The sequence below is a fragment of the Aquila chrysaetos genome, chromosome 21, assembly GCF_900496995.4.
Source record: "Aquila chrysaetos chrysaetos chromosome 21, bAquChr1.4, whole genome shotgun sequence".
NCBI classification, from domain to species: domain Eukaryota; kingdom Metazoa; phylum Chordata; class Aves; order Accipitriformes; family Accipitridae; genus Aquila; species Aquila chrysaetos.
In genome coordinates this window covers 2350573-2362892 of record NC_044024.1, presented here as the reverse complement: position 1 = coordinate 2362892, position 12320 = coordinate 2350573, and the positions used below count along the sequence as shown (strand labels likewise).

The 12320-nt window shown below is 40.7% G+C and overlaps 1 protein-coding gene across 3 annotated transcripts in view; it reads left to right on the top strand.

Annotated features, from left to right (window-relative positions):
• BRWD3 (bromodomain and WD repeat domain containing 3) overlaps positions 1-12320 on the top strand; it is a 64006-nt gene that overhangs the window by 5323 nt on the left and 46363 nt on the right. For all 3 annotated transcript variants that reach the window (XM_029996598.2, XM_029996597.2, XM_041118881.1), the window contains 2 exons: positions 4542-4692; positions 7159-7257. In XM_029996598.2, the coding sequence (XP_029852458.1) occupies positions 4542-4692; positions 7159-7257 (250 nt within the window). The remainder of the gene's footprint in view (positions 1-4541; positions 4693-7158; positions 7258-12320) is intronic.

Sequence of the window (12320 nt, the reverse complement as noted above, 5' to 3'; positions counted from 1 at the left end):
GCTTCCATTATGCGGCTCTTGCATCAAGTTTAGTCTGTGCTTTGAAGCAATGTTTCGCTGGCCTTCCCAAAAGAGATGTTTCAGAGCTATCTGGTTCCGATCCGTGGGAAGACAGACATCTTATTATAAGTGCTAATCACAAAGAGTCTTTTTTTTTGTTTGTTTCCTGTTTATTGAAACCTTCCTTGGAGGAGAAATTGTTGGCAGTCATACCAGGGAATTTTGTTTGTTTGTTTCAGGGATCAACAAGCTTCTTGCCTGTGGTCTTAGCTGCCCAGTGAGGACTCTTTGCTCAGTAGTCTTTGAGATTACATGGTAATGCTTCCAACAACAGAAGCATAAACAGGTTTAGGGGTATGACTTTCTCCTAGTGCTGGCGTGACTTCACTAATAGTTCTTTATTTGCAGCTGCTTATCACTGTAGCAGCTTATTTGCATATACCAGTTCAAGCAGTCATGACTGTGTTACATTCACCCATGGTTGTTTACGTAGGTTTTTTTTTTTTTTTTTTTTAAAGAAGGGATTCGCTTTGCCCAATTCTTGAAAGTTTTTAGATCCATAAGACCTGTATGGTTACTGCGTCAGAGGACTCTTCTGTGGTGCTGTGGCATTCTTGTGTTCTCACATTTTAACCTTTACAGGGTCCTTCACGTCTTAAGGCAACGAAACATTTTTCTCTTGATAGTTTATCCCAGGGTGCAGAACTTGCTCTCCCTTAGAACTTTTTCAGCTCTTCTGCGTTATTTTAACATGCTCTTTTAAAAGCTCTTGTTAAGCATGGTTTTGGCCTGTATTACTTGTCTCTAATTTTTTCTAATTTTCTAATAATTTTCTAAAATATTTTCTAATATTCTAAAAATATTTTCCAATATATTTGAGGAGGTGATAATACCCTTGCCGTTGGTTAATTTTGCCATATGGGGTTTGGACTAGCGTACACTAAGAGGCATGGCTATAACTGATGCTGAACTTTGCCTTTTCCCATCCTTCATTTAATGAAAATCTGGTTTGGGAGACTTTGTTTTTCTCACCTGCATGTTTGCAGCTTCATGTTTTGGAAGGATACTTAAAATCCATTTACAGCTATCTCATGCAGAGGTGAAAGGAAGGATTTTTGTTTGAAGTTCTTTTGGGAACCTGAAAATAGAATTGCTTGTTTTGCTCTGGGCTGCAGTTTAAGCATTTTATCTGGAAGTTATGGAAAAAAATCTCCAGGAGAATTTGCTGCTATTGCTGCCTGCCTATGTAGCTGTTTGGTGATAACAACAGTGATAATATTCAGATTAAGGGCCGCTTATTTGGGTTGTTCTGTCTTGTAGAAACATGAAAGTGTGCAGGGAAAGAAGTATGGTACAGCCTTTCTTCTGTAGTATGGTGTGGTTCTGATTGCAGGTGGCAAATCTGGTGAGTAGGGCACGTTAGTCAAGTGAATGGTCACTTTGATATGTGCCTGGTCTGTGCGATATGCTCCATGTTAAATGCCGCTTAGAAAAGTTTACAATCTAATAAAACCATGCGCTAAAATCTAGATGCTTCAGCAGCTCACTTGTGCCGATTTAACTCTGGCTCCACGATGGATTTGCCAACTTTTCTGGTCTGGGCAGCGATCAAGCAGATGTCTGGTACCCTGAGCTGCTTAACGTCTGGATGTCCCAGGCAAACTGCCACCAGGCATGTGCAGATAACTGCCACATGCTCCGTGAGTCTGGCGCATACATCTTTCATCTTTGAATGTTGGCTGGTCCGCACAGGTGTTGATGGTTGGACTCTTTGCTGTTCTTTATAAAACTGTGGCTTAATTTGCGGATCTTTAAGCAATAAAATGCCTTTCCATTTCTGAGTAGATGCACTGAGTTACTCAGCACTGCTTGTTGAATAACTTGTGCTCTGTCTCCACAGTAGGATATTTGCTGCCAGGCTTAATTCAGCACCTCTCTCTAGACATAGAATAGCGGCGATACTTCAACACCAGCGAGCTCCCGAGTGAAAAGGAAAGCAGTTTGCTGCATTACACTAGGAGAACGGTTTGGACTTTCTGTGAAATTTTATATTTCCAGAGAGTGATATGGTTTAGGTTTTTTCCTACCCTAGAAGCAAAATGTAAAATTCCACAGCTTCTGGATTGGTTACTCTTTTTAATCTTTTAATCTTAAGCTTGATAAATTGCTAGAATTGGCAGTTGTTGACCGAGAAGCATGTTACTAATTATCAGAGATGTAAAAAAAGAATTTCGTATTCAGATTTTATTAAATTACAGATTCTGTCTTTAGAATCGCCTTTGCTTCAGATCCTCTCAGATCCCTTACATACTGAAAGGAGGCTAGTGCAGGATAATAAAATAATTTGTAGCTTTAACACACTTATAATATTTCAGGAATGAGTAAGAACAATAGGTGAATACAAAAGTTCAGATAATCCTTTTATCTCATTTTGACTTCTGTTATATCATGTAATTTGCAATGAAAGACAGTTCATGCTTATACACCAAACTTCACTGGCTGTACAATTGGGAAGGTACCAATATAATTTTGGAACTCGATGATTTTGGGGCAGGGTGGGGGAGAAGTTAGAATGGCTGGAGAAACCAGTCAGTGCAAGAGAGCAATCATGGGGTCATTCCTTGACGCTCACAGTATGAAAAGTCATGGAATGGGACTATGTTAATGCAGTCATCAGGTTTATCTTTCCTGCAGAGGTACGATTCTTCTGTTTCCATCAAAAGGCCAGAGCCATATCTTTAACATGCAGTGACTGAAAGGATGTGTGGGGAAACCTGTCTCTCTTCTGTAGGAGATTCCATTCGGATTGGAAGAGTTTTGTGGTTGGGTTTAGTTAAATGATAATTTATATATATCATTAGAAAAGCCTTTCCTTTTTTTTTTTTTTTTTTTTAAATTTAAAATCTTATTTGTGGGATGCTGTTGATCCTGCTTGAGATGCAGGTGATTACATTACACAACACATGACTCACTGCCTTGAGCCGTGTAGCACCACTGCTGTTGCCCAATTGGAACGAACGATTTCCCAATGACAAGTAGTAATAATCTGTTTGATGACATAGTTCAGCGAACAATGTTTTGGCAGCAGGTCTGAGTGAAGTACTTACCTTTTCCTCCTTCCCAATGTGTGCCACTCCCTCTGGTGTGCTGGGGCAGGAGCTGGGCATATCCTTGGGGTCTGGGTAGGCAGGATACCTGGGCCTATCAGATGATGCTCTGCTGTTGAAAGAAGTGGTCCTGTTCCTTCCTTTCCACCAGCTCTGATGCTTCCCTGAATCACAGTCAGCTTTGCTAAACCTGGCAGAGAACCTTTCCCTTCTTTTGCCGGGTGAGCGTTCCTAGCCAGGGGAGCTGAAACGGCTCCCTCCGCAGTAGATGAGTGCCGGAGCTGATGCAGAGGGGAGCTTGGTTGTGGTTTTAGCCAGGCTGGGGAATCATTCTGGCTCACTGCAGCTGCACAAAAACTTGTCCTATCCCGCCAGGAGGGAACTGCCCTGTCACTGGACACATACGAAGTGGTCATGCAGGAGAGAGGGGTGTGTGCAGGCACATACCTGCTATTATTTCTTTACAATGAGCACTGTTCTGGCCCTTTCAGGTCAGCTTTAGTATTATTTGGCATTAGTTTGTGGCTTGGTAAAACAAAAAAACTGGGTTATGACGAACTCTTTCTTCATAATATTGCAACAGATACAAAAGTTGTAAATAGTTCTAATGCAACTATTCTTTCCATCGTCCATCACAGGTACTTAAGAGCTGAGTGACGTGTTACTGTCGATCTTTAAAAAGGAGATGGGTGTAGCTGTATGTCCTGTGTCGAAGGGGCTAAGTAAGCTCTGATGTTGGGTTTTTGATGCCAGCTAGTAAATATAGTAGAAGTCAGGCAAGTGCAGGACATTCTGGATGATGAGGCACAGTTTAGTTGCTATTTGAACAGACTGTCAGAAAAACTATTGTCTCTCCATAGAAAACAGTCTCGGTCTAAAGGGAAAAAAGAAGAATGTTTTCTCAACGTGACAAATTAGGAGCCTACATGTGTGGGTCTTCAAGATACCTACTCCCAGGAGCTAAAAACTGGAGACTGGGTATTGCTTTTAGGATAATGTTTAGGGTTTTTAGGCTTTAGCACGTGTGCTTCTTACAGTAATGTGAGTGTCTGGCAAGGGTGTTTCAGCTAAGCAAGAAATGTGAAAAGAATGAACTGAAGGGTAAAAAAGGCTTAAAAAAACTCCCCAGGCAGTACTTTCTTTGATCAGAGTACTGCACTGGGAACTCTTGAGTTTCAGGTGTTTTTGTTTGTTATTAAGGGGTATCCTAAATCACGACTGTAGCTACTACCACCTGAAATTTCTGGTCTGACTTTTTCAACGCTCCATGTCACTTTAAAAGACATCTTTGGTGTAATTAATTTTGAGGGGGTTTTCAGGGGTTTTAGACTCGATTTCAGTGACTTTAACACTTGAATACGAGCCAAACAGAGAAATACCAGTAGAAGCAAGAATAAAACAATATTCAAACATCTGCATTATTTATATGTTTAGGTGGCTGTCAATGCACACATCCCTCCGGATTATCTTCTTAGGATCTGTGAGAGACTTGGACCCCTTTTAGACAAGGAAATCCCACAGAGTGTCCTAGGTGTGCAGACTTTGCTAGGTGTCGGGCGCCAGTCTCTATTAAGGGCCGCAAAAGGTAAGATTCTCAATTTATGTGATTGACTTTTATTTTAATGATCAAACCCCCTTTTGTTTCGATTCATATTGTGGTGTCTGTGTATGTCTGCATGAACCCTGGTTTGTCTCCTATGCTTGTCAGCTTTCTTGTTGCAGTCTTGCTAAAATGCAGTTATTGCTGGCTCTGTTACATACACGTTTCCTTGGTTGAAAATGCCATCTTAAGCAGTTCTTGCCTACAGTTTCTTGATCTTGCTACTTGCTTCCTCTACCTCTCCTCCCCAGTGTGCTGGACTGGTGTTTGTGTAAATGGTGTGATGAAGTGGACTAGAGATTTGATCCATCTGAAATACGGCCATTTTTTTCATTTACACATGCCTGTGTCTAAAATAACCCAGCAGTCTGTATATTTTGCTGGGCTGTTTTTCAGGCTGATTTGTTCCATTTGTTCTGTTATTTGATTCCCTGGCCACGCAGGCAGCTGTGTCGGCTTCAAGGGCAGGGTGGCATTTGGGGCAGCAGTTAGAGGGTGGGAGAAGGCGAGACTGATTCTTCCCTGGTAATTCCTGTTTGTCCTTGCTTCAAGTTAATTTAAACGAAAGCCCCCTTTCCTTTCATGAATAGAGCACCAGTCCTACTGCTTTTGAAAAACTGCTCTGCTTGAGATAATGATCCTGAGAGCACAGTTTTGTGTTAAAACTAAACAGATCTGAGAGCCATCTGCTATTGAAAAGAGTGGTTCCTCCCTTTCCTCCTCGCTCCACGTCCCTGCCACTTTGTCCCTGTAGGAGCCAGAACTTACTTGATCCTGTGATGTGCTGATTCAGAGAGCTAAAATGTTGCAAAATTTGTTATTGCTGTTGTAGTGAATTAAATTAGCTCTTGGAAGGATCAGAGTGCTGGAGGTGGCACAGGCAGCAGGAGCATTGTTCTGGGAGAGGAGCAGGGATGGGAGAGCAGGACCTTCCTGTTTCAGTGGCAGTTGAGCACTTAATTTACTGCATGCTGTGAAGTCACACTCTGATGCTAACAAGGACTGTAGCATTCTGCTGATCCACTGGATATCACCTGGAGGGATGTGCTGTTTGCAAACACATTTCCTTACGCAAAGTTTTGGGGCTGAGTCTTGTTTGGCCTATGCTTTACTATAACAGGGTGGAGAATTTGAGGTTTGCAGGGAGGTCTGCAGAGAAACATTCCTTCGTTTCACATTCAGTTTGCATCTTAGAAGAAAACAGCAACAAAACGTAAAGAGAAAATAAACATTTTTGTGTAGGGAAACAGAAGTTTCTTAGGTGAATTAGGGGACAGAGGCTAGGTGAATCACTGAAAGATGGAGTGCTTCCTAAGCCGTGTGATAAATTCATTGCAAAGAGATTTCTACTAGATTAATGGTGCAGCTTTTTCCCCTTCAGAAAAAGGTGCTGTGATATTGTGCCATTTGGTGTGTAAACCACGCTCACTAATATGAAACAGCATACCTTTTTCAAAGTTGAAATACATGGATTTCCGCTCCCTCTAGTTGTGCATCAGTATGAAGTTTCCATTTACCGTTAGTATTTATAGGTATTTTGATCTATTTTAGAGAGTATGAGTGCTGTTTTTAATGTGTATGGTTGTAATACTCTGTGGTACAGTTTGGATTTTAATCAGAAGGTGCTCTCGGGAGTCTCTTTGAGTCACGTAAGCTTGTGCACTTCATATTCAGAGATCTAAAGGGTGATACACAGATCCACCAATCTGTGGCACTATCCTTCTGTTTCAGTCCTTATTCACCATGGAAGCTCATTTCTCTCTTTCCAGATGGCCAGAAATGGAAGAAGTCCAGGTCTAATTTCTGAGGCACTCTGAACAGTCTCAGAAAAATCACTATTGTTCTAGAGAGAAGGCTCTCTGAGGCCAGTTGGCAGCAGATAGCTGGAGAGTCTTTAAAGAAAACAGTCTTCATTTTAAAAACAATTTTTTTGGGGGGGTTGGGTGCAGAGGAGAATCTGAAACAAGGGCATATTGCCACCAATTGCAGGAAAACAGATATATTGAAAAAAAAAATCTCACTTTTCCCACTTTCAGGGAGCACATGTGTGCGTGTATGTGTGTTCTCAAATGTACAGCTCATAAGAAGAGGTCCTGTATGTGTTGGGATTGCCGAAGGACTAAAAGCATGCCGAAGTTCAATCTTGTCTCAATACAAAGTGCACCCGCTTTTTTCCATTCTCTTTTTCTTTCCGTCAGTTTAGGCTCCCTACTCACCAAAATGAAGCAAAAATAAGCTGAAACCATTTACCGTTATATTGCTTAGGAACTAGAAATCAGAGTAGCAATCTCCTTTAAGTGTTAGATCTCTGACAAACTATTTAAAAAGACAAAATTTCATTTTGGGATGCTGGGATTGGTGCTTGATGCTCTTGATTCTAAGAAGAATAGGTCAGCTGGACCTGGTTTGGCCGATTGTTTCACTAACCTGCTGTTAATCTTACCGGTACAGACTTCAGACATACGCTATGGAAAGGATCTGCATTTGCAGCTCTTCACAGGGGCCGGCCTCCCGAACTACCTGTAAATTACGGGAAACCACCGAATGTGGGTGAGTTCTGAAACATACATAAGGTGTTTTTTTTTTCTTCTTCTCTGTATTTTTATTACTGTTCCAGCTGAAACTTACTGAGTGAAACACTAGTATGGGTTTACATTAATGGCTTTTTTGACATTTCACTGTGAATTAGTCTGAAAAAGGTTTCTCACTGACAACAGAATAACCCTTTTCGTATTACTTAGGCTTGGATATTCCATAATGTGTGTACACATGTTAAAACATTGCAGCCAAGTTGAAAAGCTTTGCACGTTAACTTCCTGTTCAGAGAGCAATGTGCTTGAGTATTTCTTTATTATACACCTACATAATATGTACATATGCTTGTAATATTGAATAGGCATGGTCACAGGAGCATGTAGACAATCTTTTCATTCAGGAATCTTAGCCAGAACAAAGCGCCTGGCTCCCAGGGAACTTTTTTGACTCAAGAATTCATTTTAGTTCGATTATGACAGAAAACAGACGGCTTGCAACATCCCTCTTCAAAAAGGAAATAATCACCAAACCAACATTTGTATTACTTCAGTTTCACTTGTCCACACAGTTAGATAAAGAACTTGTATAATGCATAGATATACATAGGCATTCAGCTTACATATCATCAAAGAGCTTCTGTGTTTTGCTTGAACTGAAAAGTATTTTCCTTGTATGGTCTGAACTTTGATTAACTATTTTTATAGCAAACAAATTTGATTCTTACAGGCATAAATATAAGTCCTGTTGGTCATGATTTGTGTCTTATTAGGGTATTTGATCTGTATTTACTGTGTTAGTGTTTGTGCAAATATATAGACTTTTCCTGGTTTCTTAGGGAATCCATTCACGTATGTTTCTCCCATCTCTTTGGAGATGTAGGGATGATGATGGCAGTCTTCTGTTTCTGCCACGTCTGTTCCTCTATTTGTGCTTCTGCACTTTCTCTCTCATTACTAAAAATTGATCTTTGTCAGACACAAAAGTGACAAAGCCTGGGCTGTTTGTGGTTGAAATCGATAGCACGCTTTGCATAAGGTCTGTGGTGTTGTGGCAGCAGTGTGATGGAATAGCAAAGTTAATTATGGGTCTTCTGTATGAAAAAGAAATGGCCATTTGCCTGGAACTAGTGCATAGGGAACTATTGCATTAGTACTTTTCCTGCTTTTGTCAGATAATTTATGAGTCATACTGTGGACGTTAAAAAAAGAAAACTATTTCCATATATTAGTATGGTTACTTCTGTACATATCTATGTATTTATTCTTTTAGGCTGGTTCTGCAGTTATTTTATTGTTAGCAGTTGGGCTGATGGATTACTAATAGGCTAGATTATAGATTTATTGCACGCACTCAACTTCTGTAGTTGTATTTCTGTAAGGACTCCTGGATCAGCTCTTTCATAAGAGGAGAATCAGACCATGTGTTTTTGGAATATGCAGTATTATTAATGAACCATACTAGCAGATTGGACTTCAGCATTTGTCATGCTTTCATGACAAAGGTCTGCGCTGCTTGCTTGGTGACTGTTTAGTGACTTAGAGAACAGAATGATTTGTTGATTGTGGTGTTTTCCTATGAATCATTTTTTAAGAAATGCAAAGGTGTTATATGGAAAAGGGTCTTTTATAGCCAGGAATGAATTTTTATAAGTATTGATTCTGGGAAGAATACAGTCCTCCTTGGTGTAGATACATAAACTACTAGTAGGAGAGGAAAATGCATCTAAAGATTAAAATAAGAAGTTGACTATACTTAGGCTGTACAGGAGGCAGGAGTTTGGTTTTGGGATTTCCGATTGTTAATTGTGAAGTGGAAGTCACAAAATTCTTCTGTGTATATTTGTGCAAAACGGGTGCTTTTTTCTGGTGAGTAGTGACAGCCACAGATGCTGCAGTGTGTATGTGTGTCTTGTTCTAAAATACAAGATGAAGAAGTATGCCCAGCCTCTTTAATATTTTGGCATAATTGTGAGTTCCCATAGTGTGCTGGCTTAGTCAGATTGAGTTTTCTGGAATTACTTGCTGAAGTAGTTGGGCTGAAGTAATAGATACCCATAATAATTTGTGTTCATGAGTGAGATGTAATGATTATGTAATTGCCAGTGTAGACTGGTAAATAAGGTATAGAACTAGCAGCTAAAAATATTCTTACATTGTTTCCCTTCCAGTAATAAAGATTTAAGCTTACCACCAGAAGTGTGTTTTTCTGCTGTGAGAATGGGATTACTTGTGGTTGCCCTCCCAGCTGGAAAAGTCGGTAGCTGCAGTGGTTTGCCTTTCCATCTGGTTGGGGTTGGGATGCGACCTTGTGATCTGTACTCCAAAATAAAAGGTCATGGACAGTGGAACTGGAGCAAGAAATCAGTGCTGCCTTTTCCCAGCATGTTTGTGCAGAGCTGGGAATCTTCTGGCTGGGGGAGTCTCCGAGAAAGTGCTGACTTGTGGAAGTCGTTCTCGGGCACATGTTGTTTGTGTGTTGAGTCTTGGAGGTCTGTGGTGATCTGCTGGGGGAGGAGAGGAAGGGAAAATGCTGTCGTAGCTTTATGCTGCTGACAGGATAACAAGGTGAATATGGTGATGATGGTCTTTTAGACTGTTTCTGTGCAGGTTTTGCAGTAGTGGTATGTTTAGGACACCCTTTGTGCTCTTCCAGTCAGAAAGCTGAAAGATTGGTCGTACAGTACCTCAGCAATGGGAGTTACTCACATATGATAAACTTGGTTTTGAATACTACTTTGATTTTGTCAGGACTTTTTCTTTTTTTTTGGCAGGCAACACAAAGCAGATTAGAAAGAAGGTTGTTTTCCCTCTTTTGTTGATTACCAGAGCTGTTCTAACCCGAGTATGAAAATCTTTATGTGGGTAACTGTTGTTAGTGAAAATAACAGAGAATTTGAAACCAGAAAGTTCATAGCATAGTCCCAATGAACAAGCAGTTCAGCTCTATGGAAATTTACAGTCAAGGTGATCCAGCTACCTTAGGCCTGCCAAATAGCAGTGCTCTGATGAGGTCAGAAATCAATGATGTTTCTCTGCTGTAAATGAGTTCTGTGAGATCAGCAGCTATGAAAGCTGGAACACTTTGTTCTTTTGGTGCTTTTACTGGGTCTAGCTGTCTTTGTGGCCACACATCCACTCTCTGAGAAGATATTTTGCATGTGTGAGCCAACTGTGTTTATTTCCCAGCGTTCTTACGAAATTGAGACTTGTGTTTCTTCTGCACACTGTGAGTGGTACCCAATCTTCATGCTTGATCAGGCCCTGCGATGAGGTCACAGTTTACTCATCACATGTCCTGGCTATGTAAGATGTTATGTCCTCTTTATGAAGTTGTAGTGCTCATTTCAGAGGGTAAAATAGTATGTGAAGTCATCACCATTGATACTAGAGAAACTATTTTTAAGACAAACGTTTGTACCACTATTCTGTTTTCTATTTTTTGCTTGCAAAAACTGGAGTGAGGCAAGGATTTATAGGGAGAGGAAGAATTGAAGCAGTTTGAAAACCGCTGCAGCTAGGTGACTTTGTCCATGCTGAAATGTTTTAATTCCTTCTGAAGCTGTGACTTAACTTTGAAATTTGTGATGTCTGATGATTGTTTTTTAAATTTCGTTTTCACTGATGGGTTATTGTTGCAGGGTTTTGGTTTTATCCTTCCTAGGTGAGCTTTCTTGCAAGGGTTTTTACATTTGTGCTGTTACTGCTAGTAGAATGGATTGTGATTCAAGAATTACTGTTGTACAGCGTGTATGATTCCCCTCTGCCCCCTGCAACTGTGCCCATACTTGCACTAAGAACTCTAATTTTCCTGAAGGTGTGATCTTCAAGGACCAAGGACTGTGAGAAAGAAACAGAAAAATGCATGCATTTTACCATGTCACCCTTGGTTAGTACGACAGGTTGGCAGTTCTAGGAAGCACTGGTGTGCGTCTGTAAGCCAGGGCTTTCCCCAGCATGCCAGGAGCTAGCTGTGCTGGTGCCAAGGTGGGAGCAGGGAGAGAAAGCCCACCTCTCACGGCAGCATCAGAGGCATATTTCTGCACCTAGCTAGGAGTCATTTCAGCAGCTGGAAGTGAGGAACTTCATCTGAGAAGGCAGCCCTTCTGTTTGTGGACAAAACTAACTTACTTTTTTTAACAAGAAGGCTAGATATGCTCACTTTTTATGTGAAATAACATCAATGCAGTTTTGAAAGTTTTTCCTGGCAGGGAATAGTGAGGGGGTAGACTTGGCAGCTCTTACGCCCAGTATGGCATGAAGTACAGCAGCTAATTAGATAGGTTGCTAAAAGTTTTTAGGGCTACTATGTTGCTACTTCTCTGTGTGGGAATTGGGTGGTTTTTTAGTGCTGTTAGGCCTTATGAGTGCAGTAACTTTATTGTACTGAAGAAAACAAACTTCATGGGGATTTTTGTCATGTGTGGGTAATTCCCTATTTAGATATTGTGTATTAATCTTCCACCAAAAAATAGGAGAACTGGAACTGGGGTGGTTTGTTTTGTTTCATTGCGGGTTTTTACTTTGCAGTGCCTTTGAAGGCAGTGATAGTTTATAAAGTGTGGGAAGACAAAAATCTCAGTCACAGCTTTGCATGTGGCATAGGTTTCTGGTATGCCCTAAGCATTTTTATAGTGAGGATCAGATACATTGAATACATGCTACTTTTTGTTCAAAGATGCTGTTGCTTTGATAAAGATGGTACTCCTTATGGCACAACAGTAGTTCTGTATTTCTCTGAAACTTGTGATTGAAGCATTTCATAAGCAGTGGTTTTTATTCTTTAATTATCCATGGGAGACTGAGGAGTCTTGTCCCCATTGTGCAAATAGGGAAATAGACACAGAAAAAAAGTGAAATTACTTTCACATCCTCTGAAGCTGAACTGATTGCAAGTCTGGGAATCGACCGGAAAAGTTAGGCGCCAAGGGCCAAATGAAAGGCTGTGTGAGTTAGGTGCCTGACTATTCGCTGTACCTTTTAGAGTTTCCTTCGTGTGATTTACAACAAACGGCAGCGGTAAATTTTCAGAAGGATTGCATAGGAACACTGTAGTATGCAGAAGGTATTGTGATTATCGGG